The 26,787-nt window shown below is 46.9% G+C and overlaps 1 protein-coding gene and 1 non-coding gene across 3 annotated transcripts; one reads left to right on the forward strand and one right to left on the reverse strand.

Annotated features, from left to right (window-relative positions):
* Window positions 1–1,748: 1,748 nt before the first annotated feature.
* On the forward strand, window positions 1,749–26,787 carry LOC122393609 (protein singed-like). Of its 2 annotated transcripts, none has more exons than XM_043389816.1 (9): window positions 1,749–1,926; window positions 12,154–12,298; window positions 20,787–21,069; window positions 21,487–21,799; window positions 22,826–22,946; window positions 23,645–23,801; window positions 24,102–24,263; window positions 24,514–24,650; window positions 25,848–26,787. In XM_043389816.1, exons 1-9 carry the CDS (start codon window positions 1,846–1,848, stop codon window positions 26,045–26,047), a joined length of 1,599 nt encoding a protein of 532 aa, XP_043245751.1. In that variant the 5' UTR covers window positions 1,749–1,845; the 3' UTR covers window positions 26,048–26,787. The 2 variants fall into 2 exon arrangements, with proteins under 2 accessions (XP_043245751.1, XP_043245752.1); XM_043389817.1 differs by lacking the exon at window positions 1,749–1,926 and adding an exon at window positions 10,870–11,073.
* On the reverse strand, window positions 13,983–14,062 carry Trnal-uag. Its single transcript has one exon. It is a non-coding gene; the product is annotated as a tRNA-Leu (tRNA).

The following is a 26,787-nucleotide window of genomic DNA, read 5'->3' on the forward strand; positions in this document are numbered from 1 at the left end:
CTGTCGTCTGTCGAGTCTAAAAATCCCAGATTGGCGAACTTTGCCATCGAACTCCTTACTGGTTCAAGAGGGTGCTGTTGGCTACACGACTCTTCCCAACTAACGCCATGGTAGGTTCAAAAATAGCCTTCAGCTTTGCACTCGAAGGGTGCATATTGTGTCACACACGGCCATCTCATGAGGTCTATCGCATCACTTCAAAAGGCAGCCTTGGTAACTGCACACTACATATTCTTCAAAGATGCATCGATGCTGCGCTTTCCTTATCGGTTATCTCCTATCAAGTGTAACTCGAGTCATCGGTGGGCACGAGCCCGGGATTAACCCTTAACCATTCTCAAGGACCTATGTGGGAGATTAAACTACTTGTACTCAAGTGTGTTGACGGCAATGTTTAAAGGGTTCTTTATCAATGATATCTGCTCTTTGGTACCCTATGGTGGTCATGAGGCTTCAAAAGCAGCACGAGTTTGTTTCGTGCCACTGATCACGAGTGGATTAGCAAAGCAGTGTCATTTTCACGCTGGCATTTTATTTCATCTCTATTTTTTGTCCAGGCGGGTCCCTATTTTTGATCATTACTTTGACTTATTTTGATAAAAAATCAATGCATTTAATGGCATAAAAAGTGAGCATTAGTTGCACAGTTGTCGCTTGTCGTACCTGTTCCCAAGCTTCCTTCTTTCATTCACGCTCTAGTATTTTTCCGGTAACTCTCCGTCCTCTTATCGGACAGGATTTCGGCAGCAAGTGCCTGTTATTCAGTCGCGGAGACTCGGTCCAAATAAGAAGGCCATCTTGCAGGGAACTGATCAATTTACAGGTAGGTAATAAACTAACTGTGCATAGAGTTACAGTGCTACGATTTGTTAATGAAGTGTTGATACTTTTGCCTGAAAAAAAAACTCATGGACGTTGGCACCGGTAGATTCAGTTACTGTTTTGGAACACCCCCACTATAATTGTTCTACGTTTTGTGCTACTTCATTGTCATTGTCACCGTCTTTATCAGTTTGCCAGTTCGTTGGGCTGTTAGTCTGCCAGCCCGATCGCCTGTTGTGGACAGGCAGGCTGCTTGTCTCTGTTCCTTTGGTCGCCTATCCGCCCGCATGTCTAGACCGTTGCGACCGTTAGGGTATGTTTTCCAGTCGTGAATTCTTAGTGACCAATTGACTTTTTGGCAGTTCCATACACATCCCACATGTCATCATTAGCTCTACGCTGTGCTAGGGATTCAGAGTTCCGCAGGGAGTCCGTCCTCAGACTCCCGTTTTTCGTTACCCGAGAGACGTGGGGACTTTTGGAGTGAGGTATTAACCAGAGTTCGTCCGTCGTCCACCTCAGAGGTCGTTCTCTATTCCCCGTTCCCGGGCCTCCCAGCGCCGCCCGGTCAGCCGTTCCCCCGCGCCGGCCCAGCCGGCGCCGGCTGCGCCGCGGCGCCGGTTCGTCCCACATCGGCGCGTCTCGCGATGGGAGCCGTCTGCGCCAACAGCTGTTCGATGACCGGTCATCTCCCTCCCTCAATCGTCACGCCATGAATCGACTTCGACTTTGGTCAGGGAATGGCATCACAGCACGTCCAAAGCCTTAGTCGTGCGGTCATGCGTGGGTATGTGTCTGTGGCCGATTTTTTCCGGTTGGGTGATCAGCAGCCAGGGAGATCGTTGGTCTCTTTGGTGGAGTCTGTCGGCCGTGGACGACGGTAGCCATTCGACGAGCGAACACCGGAGGCTGAGGATCTCTGGTGCCGGCGGGACTTACGAGAGAACAGTGTGAGATTGGAGAGTGAGAGAGTGAGACACAGTGAACTGTGAGGTCAGGAGTGAAGAGAGGAAGAGAGGCGTCATGCCCATCAATTCCATCTGTCCATTGCCTCATACGGAGCACTGGGAGGACCTGCATGATATGGGCTTCATCCAGCCTTTCGTAAGTGAAACGTCATTTGTTACTTGTTCCGTGCTTGTCCTTTGAAGATCGATTGTATTAGTGTAGGTTTGATTAATTTGGAATGTGTTTCAAGGCTCGAAACTATCTCTTATGGACAACGTATACGGCTATTGGATAGTGTTCTTAGATACTTTTCTTTTTACAGAAAGATTCACATGCTGTTCAGTGACCATCTTCGACATGGGGCTCATGCATACAAAATGGGATTTAAAAAAAGTATTTTTCATTTATTTCAATTGGTTGCATCTGGACCGTTTCGTATAATGATTTTGAATATTGTATTTGTTTTGTCGTGGTTCACGTCTCGCTTTAATGGAGCTGTTATGTAGATTATAGTAATCCCGATCTCGACCCACAATGCTATGCCCAAGGCTATAGAACTCCGAACTCCGCTATGCCCCACTTTTCCGCTTGGTTGATATCGCGCTACGGCACTATGGAAATTCGAGATCCATAGTAGGCCGTGCATTCCTGGTATCCATGGGTTCAAATGTTCGACATTTCACCACTGTCGGTGTTGGCATAGATGACATTTGAGCCGGAGCTCGGCTGAATTCAAATTGTAACTGGTAATTCGGCTCATGCCCATGTTAGCTATCTATCTCGATGCGCTCCAAATTCAACGGCAAGTAGGTTGAGGCCGTGTAGTGTCATGGCTAAAATCTGCAGAACAAAAAATAGCCTGCGTGATGAACTGTGCCAGACTTCATAAACTCTAGAAATGTTTTTGTAACTTTTGGTTATGACTTCTCGATTGTTGCGGACGGAAATAACTTTTCAGCACGTGCAATGCACAGACAGGATTAGATTGAGCTGAAAGGCAACCTCAAAGGTGAGCGAAAATTTGAGAATTTCGTCGTAGATTTAAGTGAAACTGGGGCTGGTTGGGATGGTGAAGAAAAGCATTTTAAGCATTCAAGTAAACACTAACTTGAATTTTGAAGGTTTTTGGGAATAGAATAGCGGATAATCTTTTAGTTCAAAGTTAAACTCGCCGAACTACCATGCCAATTTTCGCGTATGATGATAGCGCCCCATCCACAAAGGCGGTGGCACCTCTGTCCTCTTCCTCAATGACGCTCTTCCCACTTGGATCAAAGAAGAAGAAATACCAACACAGATCTATTACAGCTGACACCCCGCCGGTCAGGAAGCCGACAGTCCGGACGCCGGAGAGCTTCAGCATGAACGTGCCACAGGGGGTGTTGGCCAGTCTGACCCAGGCGAACGCCATCGGCGGCTCCAGACTAACCCTTGGCCGACCCGCGTCGATGATGCATCCTGCCTACCAGAAGTGGAAACTGAAGGAGCCGCCTAGAAGGGAACTCTCCCAGGGTGACGGCAAGTCCGGCCTCAAGGACGCCATCCAGAAGATCAACAGGTTGACCCTGAACACGCCGGCCATGCCCCCGGGTCAGAAGATGGACCTGGCGTCACGAACACTGGCTGCAAAGGAGAGAAAAAGTGCACTCAAGTCACACATCGTAGATTTGTCGAATCTCTTTCACGCAAAATCAAAAGTCCAGACGACCTTCGTCAACAAAAGTAACTCAAAGAAGCAGCAAGACTTGAAGAACGATATCATGAAATATTTTGAAGAGAACGGCATGGCTATGACGTTTTTGAATAACGCCAAAGGCATGACCCCGATCAAGTTCTACCGGCCCAGTCTCCCAACCATCGCGGAAGAGACTGACGAAGAAATGGCGAAGATCAGCTAATACAGTATCGAAACTACCAACCCGCTTTGATTTATCAATGACGAATTTTGCGAACACATCTACAATGGTTTGCCAGTGTAATGCTTCATATCAGGATCAAATTTCAGTCACATTCGACATACCAATTTGCACGCAGGATTATGGTGCCTTGTCTCTGACGTCCAACGTCCATAATATTTTGCTGTCCCATTCAGTCTCGCGTCAACGTCAAAATGTCTGGCTGAAGTCCGAGTCTAATAAGAATCTTGAACACGTTTTGTTTATTTCGGAGTAACAGCGTTAGACTTTTGAATTCCATGTATAAGATATGCTACCAAATTACATTTTATTACATACAAAAATTACATTCTATTACATTACATACAAATTACAAATTATCAAAATTTGATATTCCAATTTTTGATATATCAAACGTTTCTTTGGGGTCTCACGTTACTGACGGGGACGGAACGTTACCATTTCGTCATTCTTTGCACAAGCAAACAACTTATGCAAGTTTAATCAATTTTATAGCGAGTGTCCTCATCGTAACCTTTTCATTTAATCGCGATAGTTTTACCGCTAGACCTCGTTCCGGAGTCACACATTAGCCTGCTGGCGCTGTCCCACCGTCCGACCTCTTTCCCAGTTGTCTATTACACCAGTTGGTCAGTTTTCACCGAGTGGAGAAAATACTTCACAGTGGCAGCAGAGACGTATTACATATACGGTGGCTGGAGATCGATGGCGCGGGCTTTGTGCATATTGATAGCGGGTTTTGAGGTACATATCGACCACGAGTTTAGTGTCAACACATTTTCAAATCTTGATTGGAATTCAATTGCGAATAACGGTCCCAGGTGCGGGATCGCGGGTAGATCACCTTGATCACTGGTGTGGGTTTTAGTTCATTTGGTGACACGGATCACTGGTGTAGATTTTGGAGCAAGGCTGTCATTAGTGCGGGCCTTGGTGCAATGGTGCTGTCAGTTGTCACCAATCTCGACTCGTCTGACCCCTGGGGAGAGCTGATGGGAGGGGGGGGGGGGGCTGACAGAGCGAGGGTGGACCCAGGGCAACCGGTGGAGGTGACTGACACATCGGTAACATAATTCACCCCACCCCACCCTCTCAGCAGAGCTGTCAGAGACTGAGAGCGGGTGAACTCACGTTTCCCCGCCGCCGCCGGTGTGTGATGCGGTTATGACTGGTCTGATGACTCATGGGCCCGCCATGTGGCGCTCCGACATGAGTTGTACGACTCTCTGAGGAGTCGGTACCGGGAACTGGCGGCGCCAGATGCGAGGGAAACTAGACAGAGAGCTGCAGCACCAATCACTGCGGCTGCACAGGGGCTGGCGGAGGGGTGGCACATCTCCAATCACATAGACATCGTCAGATCCGCGATAGTGTTCCGCTTTAGGAAAGAATTGCGTTGCAAAGAGCAACTGATTTACTGTTTTATTTGTTTATCATCATCATAATCATCAATTTATTACACATCCTTGGCGGATGCATTCACGCAAATACAATCAGTGCTTCAGCCATTGAAAGTCTACATGTGACCTTGGCTGACCGCATCACAGGTCAACAATCTGATGAGACCCCAGGCACAAGCATCATTTATCAGCCATCGTTTCATTTAACCCGCGCGGGACTGGGGGGGGTAAATTTTACCCCCCCCCCCTCGCGAATTTTTGCAATATCTCAAAAACGGCGGCGCGCAGCGCCGCCAAACTTTCAGTACCTTTTCTTACATCAATTTGACACGTTCCCTGAAAATTTGAGCGAAATCCGTCGGAAAATTTTTGAGAAATTGACGTTTTAGTGACGTCATGTTCGCCATTTTCGCCTCAAAAACGGCAAAAGTTCAAACGCCGCTAACATATTCATTTTTAAAGGAATCAAGACGTAACTAAAAAGGATATACGTAATTCTACTTTGTCTATCAAATGGCTATCTCGGTTTTTTGAAAATTTTGGATTTTGGCCCAATTTTTTTTCTTCAAAAAACTGACTTTTTTCGGAAAATAGCTATAAAATCCAAAATTTTGAGTGTATCGAAAAAAAACGGAATATATGTCAGAGAAGTGGTCTATGTGCACCGACATACCAAGTTTTAGAAGAATCGGTTCAAAAATGTGGGAGTTATTCAAAATTGTATGACGTCACGACACACAAAAATTTAGAAAAATGACTTTTTTGGAAGTTCTAGACCTCGTACGGAAACAAAAATAGCACCATTCGACTCGCCGTGAAAAACTGCCTCACATAGACACCTTTTTAGGCCTTAACAACCAACTTCAAAATTTGACCTCACTTGACCTGACCTTGACCTGACCTCGACCTGAAATTCATCCAGAGGTGGTCCATATCACTTATTGAGTGTGCCTATTGAATTCTATGAGTAAAATGACCCATAAAACATGTATCGCACATGCCCTTTTCTATATTTTGTTTTTGGTGACCTGACCTGACCTGACCTGACCTTGACCTTGACCTCTGAATGATATTGTATGCAACGAATATTGTCTTGGTAGCATAAGAACACGTTTTGGGCGATCAGTCTCAGTCCATGACTCCATTCTTCGGCAACTACGGTGCAAGGCCGATACTGTAGGAACTTGCAATTTGTACCCTTGGCCTGACCTTGACCTTGACCTCAAACTTAAAATTAAGTACATGTTTTTAGTTGTTCGTGATGAGATCTTTCGATTGGCGTTTGAATTTTTCACATCGGACCATTAGTTCGGGAGATAACAGGGGGGGGGGGTAAAATTTACCCCCCCCCCCCCCCCCCAGCCCCGTGCGTTTGGCTGGAGACCCCAGCCCCGCGCGGGTTAATTTTCAGCCATCTTTCAGACATAACCATCTAAACGTTCCGCATTCATTCTTTGAAACATCCATTGCTAATCACTTCAATAACCGTCCGTTGTAACCGATTGGCATTAATACTGTCTGTCATGCATGGCTGTTCGCGGCAGCGGCTACATAATCTTCAAAATACTGCAATATACCGTGACGATCTATGGGTTTAACATGTTTTCTGCCAGAAACGACGCAGAGACCATCACAAACAGAATGATTCTGGTCATTACTGGACGACGTATCGCGGGATTGCGTGATGTGTTGGTGCCATTCCTTGAATGCAAGCGATCATTGACTGACACACAAGGACAAGACCCATACAGCCTGTCAGTAGCGAGTACTTTTAACTTTCAATGCCCATGCCAGTGAGAAGATAGCCTGCATTCCTTTATCCGGAGCTCATCACCTTTGACAGTCGCAAGTGGCAGCCCTGAGTAGCAGATTTTGACCTGGATTAACGATGCAATGCACAGGTGGACCCAAGATTGGAACTCTGCACTGGCAGATACCCCTGATGAATGAGTGCCTTATTGAGCCCTGCTGTTATCCGGAACATAAACGGTATCGGAAAGCGAAATGTGTCACGGTTTAAGACTTACAAATAGGATCATGACCAATATAAATCAACTGTCAGATATTATAGTTCGCGGACAAAGAATAATGCACTGGGTAGTGACTGCTTATTGCTTATCTCAATACGGAACAAATGATAATGTGCCCGTAAATGTTAACTGTTCCGTTCAGAGTGCGGCTGTTTATCATCCCTTCTTATGTTGGGTTGATATTTCCTGATATGGTTCATGATGAGCGAGATATTTTGCTGCGAGCTATGCCTATGTGCCTTGCTGTGTATTGTATTTATGTTTAAAATGTCCTTGCATTTTATCGTTCAGCTACCGGGAGCGCTCAGTGCTATTTTTTCCACGACGCATCTTGACAGGCGATAACACTGGCTATGTTGGGAAGTGTCACTCGTTCCTGCTGTTTTGATGGTCGCTGTTGTTACGGAAAACAGACAAAATCTGCAGCAGACCGTGGTTCATACTGCACAGACTGCCGACCACACGGCACGCAGACTGCGGCGCATGTGTGACTCAGACTACAAAGACCCCGCCGGTGGTGACTCTGCAGACTGCAACAGACTGTGCAAAATGCACCAGACCGGGCAGACTTCAGAGTCTGCCGCTGGTCGGCTGGCTGGCCACAAACAATGCACGATCCTGGGAACAATGAATCTCCCCAGCCCTTCCGCTACCAGCTCCGGAAAGGGTGATGACCAACATCACCGGGCATAGAGTTACAGGGGTCAGCGGCGGGGTCACAGAGGTTAGTGACGGGTCACGTTGTCACGGGTCACAAGAGCTAGAGGCGGGTTGATGGTCAGGGTCAGGGTCAGTTGTCACAGATCATTCGCAATGTCACTGAAATCATCAGCGGGTTAGAGCCACCGAGTTTCATCGTGGGGCAAAAGGGTTATTGGAAAGTCTTAAGTTCCAATGCGCCGTCTTTATCATGTCCAATGCGTCACTACTCTCAATCTCTAAACCCAATCACTTGTTTACATCGGTGAGCAGTGCCTATCTCTCTGCTTTTATAGCGATGTTTATAATTCGGAACGGCACAAACATAACCGTCGATCTGACAATTTCCATTCCCCGCTGATTGGACATCAACCAATCGATTCCGCGGCGTCGAACCTAAATCAAACTCCGGCGCCAAACCGATATTTGGTCGAGCTCGGTGGGGCATCAGGAGCAAACGTCACATAAGGTATAAGGCAGTGCCGACTGCCGACCAATCATAGCACCGCAAAGATTTTGTGCTGAGCCGATAATTATCCAGAATTGGAGGATCAAAAGCATGCGAAGCCATCCGGAAATTCCCATTGGTGGGTCGCTGAAGAAAAGTTCGGCCAAGCCTGTTTGTCAGTATGTGAGTATGTGAGTGAGTATGTGAGTGAGTTTGTCCAAGCCTTTTTGGACCTGGAGTCAAAATGGGTGGACCGATCGGGACGAAAGTGGGACCGTTCGACTCGTCTCCGGCGAGGTAAACTTTTGGTACTGGCCTCGGTTCGCTCAGTGCTTCGTGGCACATGCTATTCCGCTTCAAAGTTTCGGTGACACGAAATTTTTTGTCAAGGCTACAGGTCAACCCGAGGTCACGGACAAAGCCACACTGGCGGGACACATCGGTAACACCTTGAACCAGTTTCCAGGGGGGTCACCGTCTGCGAGGGGTGCAGGCTGCACGTGCTGGGGGCGGAAAACCCTTTTGACGTGAGGTCCTCTGGCTCAAAGAAATTTTGAGCTATCAACCTCAAAATCGGTTCAATGGTAGTCTCAGGCAAGACCTCCAAAATAGTGCACATTTGGTTGAGCTAAACTCTGTGGTGCACGAGCTAGGTACGTGCAAGCCGATTGCACCCCTTCGTGCGTTGCCACGCCTGCAGGGTAAACGGCCGCTCTAACTGGTTCAAAACTTGCAGGTCATAAGAAGAATACATTGAGTCGTAACATTCCGGCGAGATAATATCCCAGGGGTGCAAGCTGCGCGTGCGGGGGGCGGATAACGGTTTTGACTAGGGATCCTCTGATCCCGGGAAACGTCGATCTAGCGACACAAAAGTCGGTACACTGATAGAACTAGACACACGCTACATGATGTTATGAAAATGACTGCACTGGGGTGCCTGGGACATGAACTATGCACGTGCAGTTAATTCATACCATACTGTAGGAAGATATCCGCACCAATATCACGTGCTTCGAAGCATTTTTGGGATGTTTCGTTTGGTTTCAGGTTCAGTCCAAGCTCAGTCTGGGTTTCGGTGGTTTGGCCCGGTGTGTGCCCTCAGTACCGTTCCTCCAATTCTGGCCCAAGGCAACGCAAGAGCGCTGCCGGCATCTAGTTTGACAGTATAGCTGAGGAATGAAATCATCAACGTCCCCATCACAGTACATGTATTTCAATTTCAAAGTTACAAAGTTACATCCACTAATGTCATGCAAATGCGCACGATTCTCATCCCTTCCCATTACTCCCCCTACAGCGCTGTTGGACAACACCACGGATGGAACTGCGTGCCTGTTTACCACCAACTCCGATACCCGGCGCAGTGCGGGCAGCGAGGGACAGGGAGGGGAAGGGAAGACCAGATGCCGCCCGAGCAAGGTCAGATTCCGGAATGGCAGCCATCCGGGAGCCAGCGGTTCTCTGTGGGAGCCGGGCTGTAGGTATGTCGGTTTGTGTGTGGTGTGGGGCTGCAGACTCGTTGGGAACTTGGAGAGCGGAGAAGAGATGGGTACAGGGAGCCACCGGTGTTTGAGTTGATGGCTCTTAGTTTTTCATAGGATCTAAATTCTACATGAATTAAGTCGCTGTAGCCGGTTTGACCGAACCACAAATCTGCGGTAAATTTTCAATTTTCACACCATCCGCTGTCCCATTTCATTCCGAACATCCAACCTCGGACACACGTGCTCAAAAGCCAAAGCCGTCTTTTACTGGCATTAGAGGTGGTGGCACTGGTAAAAATGGAACTGCACTAACAGAGGAATAGTGGCGCCAGTGAGTGAAGCCTGGCGTGATCTGGCTTTCCGTCACTAGTCACCGCCGGGCGCCGCCGTCTCTCCCACCCTTCTCTTAACACCACCGTCACGTCATCGCTGGAATCCTCCGATACCCTTCCGCCCGCCCTCCACCCCACCCTCCGTTTCCCCCTCCTACAACTCCAGACCCCTGACCAGCCGACCTACCAGCCAGGTAGCTAGCCAGTCAGTCAGATATCCAGCCATCCAGCCAACACAAACCAGCCAAACAGCCAGTCCAGCTAGCCAGTCAGCTATCCAGCCAGTCAGCCGATTAGTTAGGCACTAGGCAGCCAGCTAGCCAGTCAGTCAGCCAGGCTAGCCATCCAGCCAGTCAGCTATCTACCAGTCAGCCGATAAGCTAAGCAACCATCTAGCCAGCCAGCCAGCTAGCCAGTCAGCCAGTCAGCCGATAAGCTAAGTAACCATCTAGCCAGCCAGCCAGTCCAGCCAGGCTAGCCATCCAGCCAGTCAGCTATCCAGCCAGTCAGCCGATAAGCTAAGCAACCATCTAGCCAGCCAACCAGCTAGCCAGTCTAGCCAGCCAGTCAGCTAGCTGGCCCGGCCAGGCCGTCTAACCGTCCAGTCAACCGGCCCCGCGTTGGTCACGCTGGCGGGTGGCCGGCCGGGCGGGTGGATGTCTGGCGGAGTAGCGGAGTGCGACAAAGCCCCAGCGTGGCTCAGCAGCGTGGCGAGGCGGGGTGGCGCCGGATGGCGGCGGTGCGGCGGCGCCGGGTGGCGGCGGCGGGCGGGCGAGCGGCGGCGGCGAGCGGCGAGCCAGCAGTCGTGATTCTGAGGCCGTGGGGAGAGGTGCGTGCCGGTTATTTGTGAACAAGGCCCGTGTGAGCCTGGTGGAAAGTGGGAATCGGAATCGAGTGTGAGAAAGAACGTGAGAGGAGGTGTGTAGTGACGATAGTGAAGGAGAAAGAGGGTGCTGGAAGGAAGTGATTTCTGGAGACGTCTGGATATTGGGTATGTTTTACAATATCCTAGACAGTGACACCTCATATTTTTGCTTCAGAAACAATATCAAACTAGAAATGCATAAAACTCATAATGAAGGCTTCCCATGGTTGAAAGGCTGGTCTTTGCCAAACCTGCCTTTTTTATAACGGTCGATGAGGGTCCGATCAACATTTTGACCCTAACCGTGACCTTGCCCGGGGCCTAATTTGACGGGAGGGAGGCACGGTAAGACCACCGTGAACTATACCTCTGGAATAAGAAAGCCTTTTCAGTTTTCTTTCAAGCGCTCCCTGTTGCGCACTGATGCACAAAGCTAAAACCTGCGCCTAACTTAAGTTAGGTGTTTGAAATTGTCACTAGAAATAAAGCTGCTTAAGAATACCTAACTTATGTTGAGCAGTGTGTTGAACATATAGGTATTTAAGACTGTCTTCATTACGTTGATCCGTCTCACGACATAAAAAAAGCTTCTGATTTACTCTTGTTCGCCTCAATGCAAATCATGTTCATGGGAGCTCCGATCTTAGCAGCATTTAATTGACTCGACTTACCTGCCCATAGTTGACATCTGATTTACGTTGACCTGCCCAAACCCGAGGCCAGTATGCCCGACAGAAAAATCGACGCGTGCGGATATTTTTTGCCTAATGTCACCCCAGATTGTTGCCAGTACACAAACAAAAAACACTATGATATGAAAATAATGTCAGGCATTAGGCATGGCATTACGTGGATTTCACAGCAGACTTTCTGTTTACGTGGCTGGTTTATCCTGTGGGCTACTTTGACTGCGATGCAAAAATACCGGGGGCCGGCGATTTTCTGTTCGTAAACTGATCTCTGATCTTCTCTCCGGTAGCTTCTCTTAAAATGATCATTTAAATAGCAGCAGCGAATCGAACAGCCTCACTCACTTTTCCTGACCTGACCTGATCTATGCTGCCTCTGCCTCTCAGATAAAAAATGAACGGTAGCACCAGCTCAGCGAACCCCGAACCTGATCAAAATAAACTTTCCCCCGGCCTGACCTGACCTGACCTCTAACCTCTGACCTCTGACCTCTGACCTCTGACCTCTGCTCCACAGATGGACAAGATGAACGGCAGCAGCAACGGTATGAACGGCGGCACGTGCGAGCCAGCCACCGACGAGAGGGCCTGGACGGTGGGCCTGCTCAGCGGCGGAAAATACCTCACAGCTGAGACGTTCGGCTTCAAAATCAACGCCAACGGTACGTGGAAGCGCAAAAGTGAAAGTGAATCACTCATGTAGCTGAGTGTGATGTAATATATTTACATTGATAAAAATCAGGGCTGCGGAGTCAATGGATTTCCGGTGACTCCGACTCCGGCTTTCAAAAACCATTTCCGACTCCGACTCCAACTCCGGGCAGAACTGTCGACTCCGAACGACTTTAACTCCGACTCCGCAGAACTGGCAGGACTGCGGAGTCGACGAAGTTTCGATGACTCCGACTCCGGCTCCGGTTTCCAAAACCGATACCGACTCTGATTCCGACTCCGACCGACCTCGATTCTGACTCCGCAGCCCTGATTTAATTCATCAGGAAGTAAAATGGAGGACTATTTTATCGTTCACATTGGTGTTTATTGAGGCACAAGCTGTAACATTTTTTGGCATGATTCTAAGTATTATTAAAAATAAAAATGATATTATACCAATTAATTGTCATTGCTTGATTTTAAGTGTATTAGACCAAGAAGTTGCGTACTTTCATTCAACTATTCAACGATTAATTAGGCACGATGTAACTTGATGCGATTTAGGAGACGGGCGAAAGAAGTTCATTGCTGCATACCTGTCCCATTTCATCTACGTTGATCCAGCTATGAAGCTTCTTCAGTGACTTGTGATCAATGAGCATGGCCATGGATCACCAGATACTGGATAGTGAATAGTGAGTCACTCAAGTATGCCTTTAAAGGAAGGGTGCCACCTTCCGAAATTTTTGTTCTATGAATCTATTTTACTTATTTGAATTTTTAGACGTGGTTAGCGCGTCCACAATATACAAAAAACCGAAACATTGCATTTAATACATTGGCCAAAAAAAAGATCGTTGTTTATATCACCACTACAACTCAAGGTCGTTTGATGTGGCAGCAAGGACGGCTGGCATATCCTGTTGTCATGGCAACATATCATTCTGCCATTTGCATTGATGGCGCAACTGAGACAAAAAGATGAACAAATAAAAAGGAAGAAGATAACATGATTTGAACTAAGTTGTAGTAAGTAAGTTGAACTAAGTAAGATACGTCAAAAGAACATCAAATAAGTCGAGTAAAGGTTTTTCCTTTACAATGCTTAAGAGATCTATGGAACCCTTCACCCTTCATGCAACTTACTAGAAAAACTTCCCAATTAAAATTTTAAAACTTAAGTGTATACTATAAAGAAAAAATATACCCTTTCAAAATGATAAAACATGCTTCAAAAGTATAACTTTCATACATACCTTTGCTGATTTCATGTTTTATAAAATACCCTTAACACGACGAGGAAATAGTGCTGAAGATTTTTGCCTGCCCGAATGCTGGCAGCAAAACTCGCAAATGATAACTTCACGTGCGGATTCAATGCTGACCGTCTCGAGCATAGGTAAGTGAAGCCGGTTTTTAGGTTCATGTGAGGCTAATCTTGTAAAAACTGCGTTGTGTCCAAAAGGTGGCACCCTTCCTTTAAATCGATGTTAGGAGTTTGATTGGGTTGCATCCTTGCCTGATGCCTCCCCCCATGTCTCACATGTTTCGTGAGCCTGAAAAGGATAAAATCAATACCTATGTCGGGTTGGGGTTGGGGGCTGAGGGCAGGAGTACGCATCATCAGTATGCTGTATGGGGTCGATTTTGGTCTGACCAAAATCGATGAGTTGCTTTCAACAGGAATAAGTTTGGCAGCGGTGGGATTCGAACCCACGCCCTTTCGGACTGGTGCCTAAAACCAGCGCCTTAGACCACTCGGCCACGCTACCACGATCTGCGGTGGGCCGCAAATGTAGTATAGTATGGTGTTCTGTTTCGGGAGTCATTCATTCATTGATTCATTCATTCAATTTCTCATTACGGGCCGTCGCAGTCAACAAACGAACTTTTCGTCGGCTCTTAGCAACTCCGACACCCGAATAAAGTGTGTCCTCCTGTTCACAGTATCAGGTACCTATCACTTCCTCTATGTGAAGTGCGAGTGCGTCAGGGTGCAGTCGGCCCAGTCAGCCCGGCCTGGGTCTCTGTTATGGGGGCGGTGCGTTCGGGGAGTTGTAAGCCGTCTATGGTATGCTGCAGTTAGGTAGGTATATGAGACGGGCAGGACTGCGGGGTTGATGGATTTTCGGTGACGGTGACTCCGACTCCGACTCCAACTCCAGCTTTCAAGAATCAAGTCAGACTCTGGGTAGAACTGTCGACTCCGACCGACTCCAACTTCGACTATGCCTCCGCAGACCTGGCAGGGCCTCGGAGTCGATGGATTCTCGGTGACTCCGACTCCGGCTCTGGTTTCCCTAATCGATTCCGACTCCGGTCAGAACTGTCGACTCCGACCAACTTCGACTCCGACTCCGCAGCCCTGGAGACGGTCAACTGACTGGCTTCGGGCTCAGCTAACTGACTTAGGCTTTAGTCAGTGGCTGTTGTGACAAAGGGTGGTATCGGTCACAGGGTAAGGTTAGCAACATAATTCGTCGTGGCAGTTTGATTCAGTCAGTTATGATTCAGTCAGTTATGGTACCTCGCGGTGCGATTCGTTTCGTTGCAGAATTGTATTTCAATTCGCTCCGTCTCGCTGGAAGTCTTACTTCATTCGAATCATTTGCAGAAACTCGTAGTTAGATTCAGTCAGAGATTGTTTTATGGATTGGGTCTGCATGAACGTGGTAACTTGGTCGAAGGGGATACTCGCGATGCTTTCATGATTACTAGTTCAGTTGATCGTATGCCCCGAGTCGCTGATTGACTGTCATCTTTCGTGGTCGCTCGGCGGCTGAATCACTCGATAACGGCGGTATTGCACGATCAGCAAAGACCAATCGGTTTGCGACGATTTCGAAAACGGATGCACATTGCACATCTACAGCCTTGCTTAGAGGACGCTACAAAGCCTCCCTCCCCTTGCCGAATGTATGTCAATGCTGAAGGCATTTCTCGTAGTTTTCACTTTCCTGGCCGCACCGCCTCCAGCGCCGCACTATTGAAGGGCCAGTTTTTGCCACTGTTTTCGGGAAAGTCTCCCAGCTGTTCTTCGGTCAGTGTGGCCACAATTACACCGCACATCGCACTCGGCACTGGCCACAGCTGTCCAGAACCCACCGCTTACTACCCGACCGAGACCGTTAAATAAATTAGTCTTCATGTTTCGACTAGAGCTGCCTTTTGTTTGGTTTCGCTTTATCAATTTTAATGTAGTATTTAATGCACAAGCACGGACTACTTTTATCTGTTCGTTTCCGCAACACTTTTGCACACATCTCTTGAAGCAACTTCATGGAGATATTAGATAATGCATGGTTTTAAAGGGACCCTCCCACCTTAACGTTAGTTTTGAGTTGAGATAGCCAAGTTTGCGGCCAGGCTCAGAAACCACCATTTATCCTGGTCGCAACCCCCGCAGCTTTATGGTGTCCAAGAAATTTCTTCCCTTTACTTGCAGGGTGGGACCAGCGTGGTCCCTATCTCTTAACCATTACGGGAATCTGATGACGTCATCAGGCTTCCGAACGTCCGTTAAATGTTTGACTAAAACGTTTTGTAGCACGCGGTGGTATATGCTGCTTTGCGCGCAACAAATGCCGCACTTTCAAATAAAGTCGCTAGGAACAGCGGAGATCCCAAAAAGTAAACAAAAGTAAAAGTCTAATATCTTGAAAACCGGTGAATATTTTTCGGTGAAATTTGGTAGATATTCGTTTTCGCTCTTTCTGAACCGAGCGACATCACTTTCATGCCAATTCATAAACTTTTTTGAAGGTGGGAGGGTCCCTTTAAACAACATAGCCTTTGTAAAGGCGCTGAAATATGTATTTTGCATACAACAAGACGACCCTGTTCTAATACCAGTAAAACGCCTTTTGGGCGAAGAACGAGCGAGCGAGATAGTAAGCCCTGCACGCGTGCGGAAGGGCGTGAGGGTACTTCCAACGGGCTTGTGCAAAGCACCCTTCTAGCCGGTCGCTAGCGGTGTGCCAAATTTGAACGCAATCGGCCCAGCCGTTCTTGAGATCTGGAAGCGGCATTCTGCACGTGCGCACGTGCAAACGGGGTCCAAACTGACTTTTGCACGGCACCCTTCTAACCGGACCCCAACCGTGTACCAAATTTGAGCGCAATCGGCCTAGCCGTTCTCGAGATCTGGGAGCGCCCCACAGTAGGCCGGCCGGCCGCCAGGAGCGCTAGAAATGCCGAAAAATGAAACGTGCTCAGGGTGCAAAAAATTAATACCCACAGACTCGAAATTGATCATAGGATACGATGCCGTGCCGTGAATAAGTATGAGACCGATGTCACGGCCAATATTCAGCTCCGAACACAGTCTAACTGACGGTTAGGGAATGAAGCGGCTATCTGAACGATTTCGACTAGATTTTGAATTGCTCTTTTCTCATGAATGAACATCTTATTGGTGAAAATAAACGACTGCACATGATGCACACGGTTATTGTGATCATGTTCATAACCAATTTCATTGGGCTCACTCATCTGATTGCACTCTAAATAGTGAGTTTGCAACATGTTGCAGACATCTACATAAGCTTATATTCAATTAGACTTATATAAAAACGTTATTTTTGGCACCTAATTCTGACGGCATAATAAGATTGGGCAAGTGTTGTACTTTCGAACCGTTGTCGATTTTTTCTGCTTTTCGCTGCTAGTTTAGGAGCTATACTGGCATTTGCTGGGGTATTTTTATACCATCTGGTTGGGAGAGGGGTAGTGAACGTCCTTAGCCTATAACTTGCGAACAAATGGTCGCAGCGAGATGCGCATGGCAGCGATCGAAAGGTCTCAACAAGATGTGTTCGATTAGCATTTAAAACTTGTTTTAACCCGGCATTTGCTGGGGTATTTTCATAACACCACTTGCTGGGGGGGGGGGGGGGGGGCCGTCAGACGTCCCCAGCCCATAACTCGAGAACGGTTAGTCGCAGCGGGACAGGCGAGGCGGCAAACGAAAGCTCTAAACAAGACGCATCTGATGAATACTTAAATTTGGTTCTCAGGTCAAACTTGAGGTCAAGGTCAGGTCAAAGGTAAAAAATAGGGGTTTTCATTTTGGGCCCCAGAGACCGAACTACCGACAGCAGCGAGCTCAAAATTTCTTGGCATGTGCCCAAAAGATGTAAGAAAAGTCTCATTGTGTCTAAAGCGAATTGGAGCACAGGTCAAGGTCAAGGTCAGGTCACCAAAGGTCACACAAAGTCGAATTTTCAAAATAACATTTAAATACCGTGTGACACATGTTTTTGGGGTAGTTTTGGACGTAGAACACGATGGTGGCAAGAATTTGGAGATTTGACCCCCGCAAAATGGTGAAAAAGTGAAAAAAGGGGTTAAAAATTCGAAATTTTCAAAATTCAAAATTTTGAATTCAAAACATGCTATCTGATGCAGTTTTATCTCAGGATTCCAAAAATGTCTTTTGTTTTGCTCTACGACCCCTATAAGTACCAAAAATTTGAGTTTGAAAAATGAAATTGGATATTTTGTTACTTTTTGCGCCCTCTATAGCAACCAAATATTGAGCTACGGACTTGAAATTTTGCATGCTGATTCTTCTTTTGATGCCCGAGGACAACTTGTCTCATTTTTTTGAAAAATTCAAATTTTTGAAAAAATCAAATTTTTCTCAAAATTTGGTTTGACATTTTGGACCCCTAAAACTCAATATTTTGAAAATCCGAGATAACCATCTTGTAGAAAATTCAATTTTCTATCGTTTGAGCCCTGAAAATTGCAAATTGCTTCATTTATATATCCTACAATAGGCAGGGGAGGGTCGATGCGAAGCCTTATATTCGCGATGGTGCAAAAACGGGGATGCGCATCGCGCTGAACTTTACAATAGCTTCTACAGGGGCATATTGTGATCGTATTCATAACCGAATTCATTGGGATCACTCACTTGATCCTATATATAGTAAGCTTGCAGCATGTTTCAAAAATATCAGAGGACATATTAAGGATACATTGAATTATATTTTTTTCAAACATGTGATTTCGTGCACCTAATTCTGACGGCATAATAAGATTGCGCTGGTGTTGTAGTTTCCAACCGTAGTCGATTTCTTCTGCTTTTCCCTGCTAGTTTAAGAAATATAGCCTTCAATATGAGGGGTTCTATATCCTACAACAGGCAGGGGAGGGTCGATGCGAAACATTATTTTCGCGACAGTGCAAAAACGGGGTTGCCCAGCGCGCTGAACTTTACAATAGCTTCTACAGGGGCATGTTGTGATCGTATTCATAAACGAATTCATTGGGATCACTCACTTGATCCTATAAAAAGTGAGCTTGCAGCATTTTTCAAAAATATTAGAGAAAATACTAAGGATACATTGAGTTACATTTCTTTCAAACATGTGATTTCGGGCACCTAATTATGACGGCATAGTAAGATTGGGCTAGTGTTGTACTTTCCAACCGTAGTCGATTTTTTCTGCTTTTCCCTGCTAGTTTAAGAAATATAGCCTTCAATATGAGGGTTTCTATATCCTACAACAGGCAGGGGAGGGTCGATGCGAAACCTTATTTTCGCGACAGTGCAAAAACGGGGATGCCCAGCGCTCTGAACTTTACAATACCTTCTACAGGGGCATATTGTGATCGTATTCATAACCGAATTCATTGGGATCACTCACTTGATCCTATATATAGTAAGCTTGCAGCAGGTTTCAAAAATATTAGAGGAAATATTAAAGATGTATTAAATTATACGTTTATAAAAATGTAACTTCGGGCACCTAATTTTGACGGTATAAAAAGATTGGGCTAGTGTTACACTTTCCAACCGTAGTCGATTTTGTATGCTTTTCCCTGCTAGTTTAAGAAATATATCCTTCAATATGAGGGGTTCTATATCCTACAACAGGCAGGGGAGGGTCGATGCGAAGCCTCGACCCTCCGATGCGAAGCCTCGACCCTCAGATAGAGAGAGAGAGAGAGAGAGAGAGAGAGAGAGAGAGAGAGAGAGAGAGAGAGAGAGAGAGAGAGAGAGAGAGAGAGAGAGAAAGAGAGAGAGAGAGAGAGAGAGAGAGAAAGAGAGAGAGAGAGAGAGAGAGAGAGAGAGAGAGAGAGAGAGAGAGAGAGAGAGAGAGACAGGGAGACAGGGAGACAGGGAGACAGGGAGACAGGGAGACAGAGAGACAGAGAGACAGAGAGACAGAGAGACAGAGAGACAGAGAGACAGAGAGACAGAGAGACAGAGAGACAGAGAGACAGAGAGACAGAGAGACAGAGAGACAGAGACAGAGAGAGAGAGAGAGAGAGAGAGAGAGAGAGAGAGAGAGAGAGAGAGAGAGAGAGAGAGAGAGAGAGAGAGAGAGAGAGAGAGAGAAGATTGTATCCTTGACCAATTCATGTGTCGGTCATTAATGGAGAAACTGTGAGTGCCGGGAAGTGTGTTAAAATCTTACCAGGAATGACGCCTTTTGAACTCCTCAGTAAACTAAGTGCAGTGTATGCAAATTGCAACATGCATGCATGCATGGTATTAGAAGTCTTGAATTTACATCTTATTGGTGTGGTATCTCGCTAAACGTTGTAAATGAAATGTTTTCACAGTCAGTTGAACGATAACTCGAGCGCAAATAATTTCCAGCGCTCCTGGCGGCCGCCCGGCCCACTGTGCGCCCCATGCACGTGCGCACGGGCAGTAGCACCCTAACCGCAACACATGGGAATGCATTGCCTGGTGGGTGCCTACCTGTATGCCAAGTTTCAGCGAAATCGCCCCAGTAATTACAGAGTTATTGAAATGGGAACAAATTTGGCACCTCTTCTTTTTGCATTTTGCACGTGCAGTGGAGGTCACTCATATAGATTAAGAGTATCCGACCTTTGGTAGAAAGGATGCAACTACCCTACAAAAATTACCGCAAGACAATCGCCCAAGCGGCTACTGAGATATGAGCCTCTCAAAATCACTACTTTTGCAAAACAGCTTGAACACCCTTGACTTTTCACGTGGCACGTGCCACGACGGTCACTGAGATGTATCAAAAGTAGTCAATTACGGGGTAGAAGGGATGGGGCTACCCAGCAAAAAAGGCCCCATGCCAATCGGTCCAGCGGTTGCCGAGATATAAGCCTCTCAAAAGCGTTTCAGGCCGGGCCGGGCCGGGCCGCTCATACTGAGATTTTTCCGTTATATTGAAAAGACTCACTTCGCTCCCTGCGCTCGCTCGCTCGTAATCAGCTTTTAGTGTTTGCGTTGAGTGCGACTTAACCGTTTTGAAATGCGTCCTCAACCCCTCGTCCACTTTGCTAGCAAGTACATATATGATATGATAACACACTCGCCTAGTCAAGTGTTGTAAGACTCGTGACACAACTTAGGCACTGAGAAGTGAGTCCGCCATGGCACAGTATCGTAAAAACAACATCTTAACAGCCCAACCTCCCGAGTAAAGCGAAATATTCACCTAAGCCTAGCTTCGAACCCTCAACTTTCCCCTCACTAACTCAATTTCTTTCCCTCCTCAGGCACCTCCCTGAAGAAGAAGCAGCTATGGACAATGCAGCCGACTGGAGATGCCGGTCAGATCTCACTGCGCTCCCATCTGGGCAAATACCTGGCCGTCGACTCCTTCGGCAACGTTACCTGCGAGTCTGATGAACTGGAGGCGGGTGGCGTGTTTGAGATCGCGCTCTCCACTGACGGAAGTGGCCGGTGGGCGCTCAAGAACGTGGAGCGGAAGTACTTCCTCGGCTCTGCCGGAGACAAGCTCGTCTGCAACGCCAAGGCGCCGGCGGATTCCGAACTCTGGTGAGAAGTGGTGGGCGTCGGTGGTGTAATGAAATCAAAATGAAATAGATTGTCAGATAACGTTTATCCCAAGTGAGCTTTCTTGGTAACGGAACACTACTTAATGCTGCTTTAACTTATCAAATTAATTTGCATCGCATCCTTCCTATTCAAATACCACTCATACATTGTTTTATCGGACGTGCCCAAACAATTGAATGCCGGTGCCGTCTTGGTTACGTTTTTAGCTGCCTTTGTGCCACTGATTGAAAGACAATTCGACTCCACATCTGTTGCCTGAGCAAATCCTATTGTTCGCATGCATCGTTGTCATGCCATCGCTATCTGCATGTTTTTCCGTCACATTTTTGCTTTCGTGACTCGCCATCGAATTTCGCTGGACATTCCGATAACTGACCCTGACCTGACCTTTCACAGGTATGTCCATCTAGCCGCACGACCTCAGGTCAATCTGTACAGTCTGGGTCGGAAGCGGTTCGCGCACCTCTCCGAGGATCAGGACGAGATTCACGTGGACGCCAACATCCCCTGGGGCGAGGACACGCTCTTCACATTGGAGTTCCGTGACAACCACTACGCGTTGCACACGTGTAACAACCTCTACCTACATCGCGAGGGAGGACTGCAGAGCTCGTGCGCCGAGGACTGCCTGTTCAGCATCGAGTACCACAACGGCAGTCTGGCACTCCGGGACCGGGCGGGAAAGTACCTGTCACCGGTCGGGTCGAAGGTGAGAGATGTGTTGAAAATGTAACGTTTGCCGTATCAAAAGCACCGTGTAAGCACCGTGATAGTATCACTAGTTTTCATGCGAAATATAAACGGTTCGGTAGTCGGTACCCGTATGGGGAACCTTCGACATGTAAGTAAAAAAGGTGGGATCTGGCACCTATAGGGAAGAACAGCCTCGAAAAGTACCCTTAACCGGTGGGGCCAGACATGAGGGATGGCACCTGGACTTTGGGGAACATATCCTTGGCGAAATGATCGTCCGAGTGGGGGAATAAAGACGCACTCAGATGTGTCTGGCGTTACATGCACTATCGCTACACTGGCGTAACCGTTCGTTCTACATATATGACTATAAAACAATTAAGATATCAAACTGTCATCTATAAATCATTGCATCATCCATCGACAGGTGGAGGGCTAATGAAAGCCCACGGAGCTCAGGAATGCTATCTGGTATACCAAGAAATTCCATGCTCCGATGGTATTTTTCAATATTTTCCCCCTTGTTGATTCCCATTGTCTCGGTCAGCTGCAACTGAGATGTGGTTTTCCACTGCATGCAAGCAGGTTGAAGGAGTACCTGTGAATGATACTGTTTCACGTCCTTGGTTGATATCATAAGCCTCTCACTTCACCTTGGAGTCGTTCATAACACGTTTTAGATGCACTGCCGATAGTGAAGGAGAAAGTCCGCCGCCTGTTTTCAATAGTTGTTTGTCCCAAACACTTCCCGATTGGTCATTGAATTCAAGAGGGAAAACTCGTGCTCACTCAGCTTTATTAAATAGATATTTCCACCTGTTACCTTAGGCTGAAGTCGTTTCAGAAAATCAACAAACAAATATCGACAAACCAGGATTTGGCTCTGATGATCATTCGCAAGCTTTCACATTGTCTTGTGTATTTTCCTCCACCGTTTACTCATTGTGATCTGTCTTTGAAGATGAGTAATTTTGTGTGCTTCTAATGTCGTTTTCTGCTCATTTTATAACACCATGCTAATCCGCATCTCCCTCTCCCCCAGGCGCAGCTGAAATCCCGCGGTATTGCCGTCACCAAAGACGAGCTGTTCACACTGGAGAATTCGCTGCCCCAGGCCTGCTTCTCGGCTGCCCTCAACGACCGATACGTCAGCGTCAAACAAGGTCCGTGTCGGGTCATCTGAAAGATAGTTGAGATTGTTAAGAGCTGAGGCTGTCGGGTTGAGCTGTTGCTGAGTTGACAATGCGAAGTGATAGGGTCAGATTGGGTCAGCCGGGTAAGATGGAGTTTCTGCTGAGATAGACGGGGGGATAAGGCTGAATCAGATGGACGGGAGAGGATTCAGTGTGTTGGAATGTAAATTGCATGCGAGTTGAGGGACATATCACCAGTGTTGATGAATGCAAGACTCTCCTTTTGTCATTGGGTTTTGGAAACTCACTTTCTTAGGTCTAAGCACTGTTGGTGTTTTGATTTATCTTATCACTTCGCTCTGTGTGTCCGTTTTCGAAACGTCTTGTGTGCTATACCTACTTTGAGTCTGTTTCCACACAAACTCTTGAGGTTTTGGGCTATCACGAAATTCACGATGCAACTTTATTATTTTTATTATATTCATGCCATTTTATTTATCTTTTTATCTCTTGATCCATCTCTGTCTCATCCCTTTTACTAGACTTATAAATAATATGTCTACCCAATAGTACCATTGTTGACATTGATCTTATGTCGTCAAGGTACTGTTGCCCTGCATGATCTTTTCTTTTCAAGCGTCTTTCATATTTAGCTCCGATCTCTCCAACATCTTGACCTCGCATTGACCTCACATTGACCTCTCGTTAACCCCTACCACCCTCCCCAGGTATTGACGTCACGGCCAACCAGGAGGAGGTGGAACAGACGGAGCGGTTCCTGCTCGAGTTCGACCCCGACACCCGGCGCTGGTACATTCGTACCATGCAGGACCGCTACTGGACCCTGGAGAGTTCCGGTGGCATTCAGGCGGCCGCCGGGAAAAAGTAAGGCCGATGGCGAGGGGTGGGCAAGGCATTGTGGGACTGTTTCAGATGCATGACTTGGTTCAGTTGAAGATCAGTCTAGTGACTGCATAGTGCATACGCATCTCGTTAAACGTTGTTCAGACGAAGACGAAATGTTGATAAAATTTCCTAGTAACGACATATACATGATATTCACCTCGTCAAATAACCTGGCAAAATTGGTCTCTCACAGCCCTCTGATGCAAGTCACCATTCCCTTTACCACCCTCTTCCACATTGTCTGGCCCCCTTAACGCCCTTTTCCGTCTTCTTTCTCAGATCCTCCAACTCGTTGTTTGACCTGGTCTGGCATGGTGACGGCTCCGTATCGCTGAGAGCCAACAACGGCAAGTGTCTGTCCGCCAAAAAGTCGGGCCATCTGTTCGCCAACTCGGAGGAGAACGAGGAGAATGCCAAATTCTACTTCTACTTGATCAACAGGTAGGTGATGGTTAGAGACTAGGGGGATCGTGTGAATTGAACAAGGCACATCTGGGCGTATGTGGGATAGTAAAGAACCGGATGGCCTGTTACTAAAAACTTTCATTGCTAATAATAATCAAAAGTTGCCTTCATATGTAAGTTTCTTATCAAGTTCATGGTAATACCCCGAGTCTGACCGCCTAGTTTTCATTTCGAACGTCCTACTTGAAGTGTCTGTGCATTAACCCGCAAACCTCTTTTCCCGCAGGCCAATTCTAGTGCTGAAGTGTGACCAGGGCTTTGTCGGCTACAAGAGCTCCTCCTCTACAAAGCTCGAATGTAACAAGACCAACTACGAGACCGTGCACGTGGAGCGGGGCGACAAGGGACGCGTGTTCTTCAAAGGTCAGTGTACTGGGCGTAAACGATAGGGTTTGTTTGATATCGTTTACTAGATGCGAAATTCTGAACGGTAATGGTCTTTTGATACGAGTAAGCGGGCACCTACCTCTTTAAAGGGACAGTATCACCATTTTGATGAAATTTGACATTGCATAGGCCCCACCTTTCTGGTCCGGGAACTGAAGACCGATCCTCGAAGCTCCACACCGTTATCCCGCTATCGCCGCTCAAAGTACGAAAGATGTACTACACTTTGAATCGTGCTTCACTATCTTCACTGTTTAAATGTTTGCGCCGTTTTGAATTGACCGCCAGTAATAAAACTTTTACCCTGGTCATTTCATCAAATTTTATAAAGCCAAAACGTTTTTCGCACTTATTCATCACCGTTAAATTCATTAAATAGTCGTAGGCAATTTCCGCTGTTTCCTTCGGATTCTAGCGGCTCAACAAAGGAATTCCTCCAGCTTGAATCACAATCTCCCTCCAATGTATGACGTTTATCACGTGATTGTCACGTGATATTGTCTCCCATTGTCAATTGTCACGTCCCATTGTCACTCCCTCCAATTGTCACGTGATATTTTTATAGGCAATACCTAAGGCTACCTCTCCCTAAGGACAACTTAATCAGAAGAACGACCGCGTAAGCGTAGCGTCAATAATGTATTATCTGCGCCAGTTCTGTAGTAATTTTGCATGCTTCCAAAATGGCGGCCATGCTTGTATAGTGGTGGTTCGCTCATGAAAATGAATCATGAAAATGAAATGTGGTTGCAACATTTTTCACCGAGTTCGGTCCTCAAACTATGTATTTCTGATTCAGCAAAATAAGAAATGCTAGTAAAAAAAAAAAATCAGCTCCATACATTGATTTTTTTTCGATGATACTGTCCCTTTAACTGAGGAAAAAGCACGACTTACGTTATTAAAGTGAAAAATGCTCTTTTATTTTGGGTACGGCATTTGAATGGCATAGACCATCGTTGAAAAGTCCAAAAAATGTTTCATCTGTTTTGCGATCTTTTCTCCTAATTTAGCTGGCGTTTAAATGGTCGATGATGTTACCGAGTTCACGTACACAATGCACACTTGACACTGGTCAGTGAAGTTTTGGTCACACAGCCAATACAGCTCTAGGTCATTACCCCATGGATATTCGTCTTGGAGTCGTCTGACCATTTCTTTCCGCCTTTTCAGGTCAGAATGGGAAGTACTGGACCCCCGAGGACGGCATCTCTGCCTCTGGCGACGTACCCCACCCGTTCTTCATGGAGCTGCGCGAGCCCACCAGGATGTGTATCAAGGACGAGCATGGGGGCTATCTCTGCGCTCAGAAGAACGGCGCCTTCGCTCTGGATAATACCGATGTGTCCGGAGCCACCTACTGGGAGTTTTAGAATAAGGGCTTTCTCTGGGCACACAGTGCTGTGATTGTGACAAAAAGGCAATGTTTAAGGCCTTTGGGAAGGTTGGAAGAAAGCTTAAGGGAAGTTCCTCTTGGAGTGGTGCGTGTGTGGAGTGTCCACGTGCAGAAATCTACGAATTATTTTGCTAGATTTTGAACTCTGCGAGTTGTGAATTTCGCTGGTGATTCGGGAGCGAAAGTCAGGCTGTTGGCTTCTTTGTGATCGGTGAGCTAAGACAGCCAGATTACTTGAGTCACGCTGGATTGACTATAAAGAGGGTTTCTCGAGAGTAAAAATGTCTTCCTCGTTGAAGACAACCTTTTGTATCACACCGATGTGGCTAAAAGCGTGCCAGACAGCGTGCTATTCCTCCTGCTCATATGATTATCAGAAAGACAATCGTTTTGATGTTATAAGACGCCTGATTTCTTACATTTGCTAGTGAGCGGGGATCAAATAATGTCCAGCGTATGAGTTCTAGGTGAGCCTGAAGTGAGCTCAGTGAGTCTGGATGGATTGGAATGAGTTCCTGTTGAGTTCCGTTTGAGCTGGAGAGAGCAGTGTTTTTACGCGGTGAAAGATGATATAATGTAACACTGACTGATTTCTCGACTGGAGATGAAGCTCTATTATTTTGTCGGACTTGTGGTTTTGTCCTCTGCTTCTCGCCAATACTGATGAATGGCATCTGTGCAGATATTTATGTGAATAAACTGTGAGCTACTAATCGA

This window comes from Amphibalanus amphitrite, unplaced genomic scaffold (assembly GCF_019059575.1).
Source record: "Amphibalanus amphitrite isolate SeventyFive unplaced genomic scaffold, NRLGWU_Aamphi_draft 000544F_arrow, whole genome shotgun sequence".
Taxonomy (NCBI): domain Eukaryota; kingdom Metazoa; phylum Arthropoda; class Thecostraca; order Balanomorpha; family Balanidae; genus Amphibalanus; species Amphibalanus amphitrite.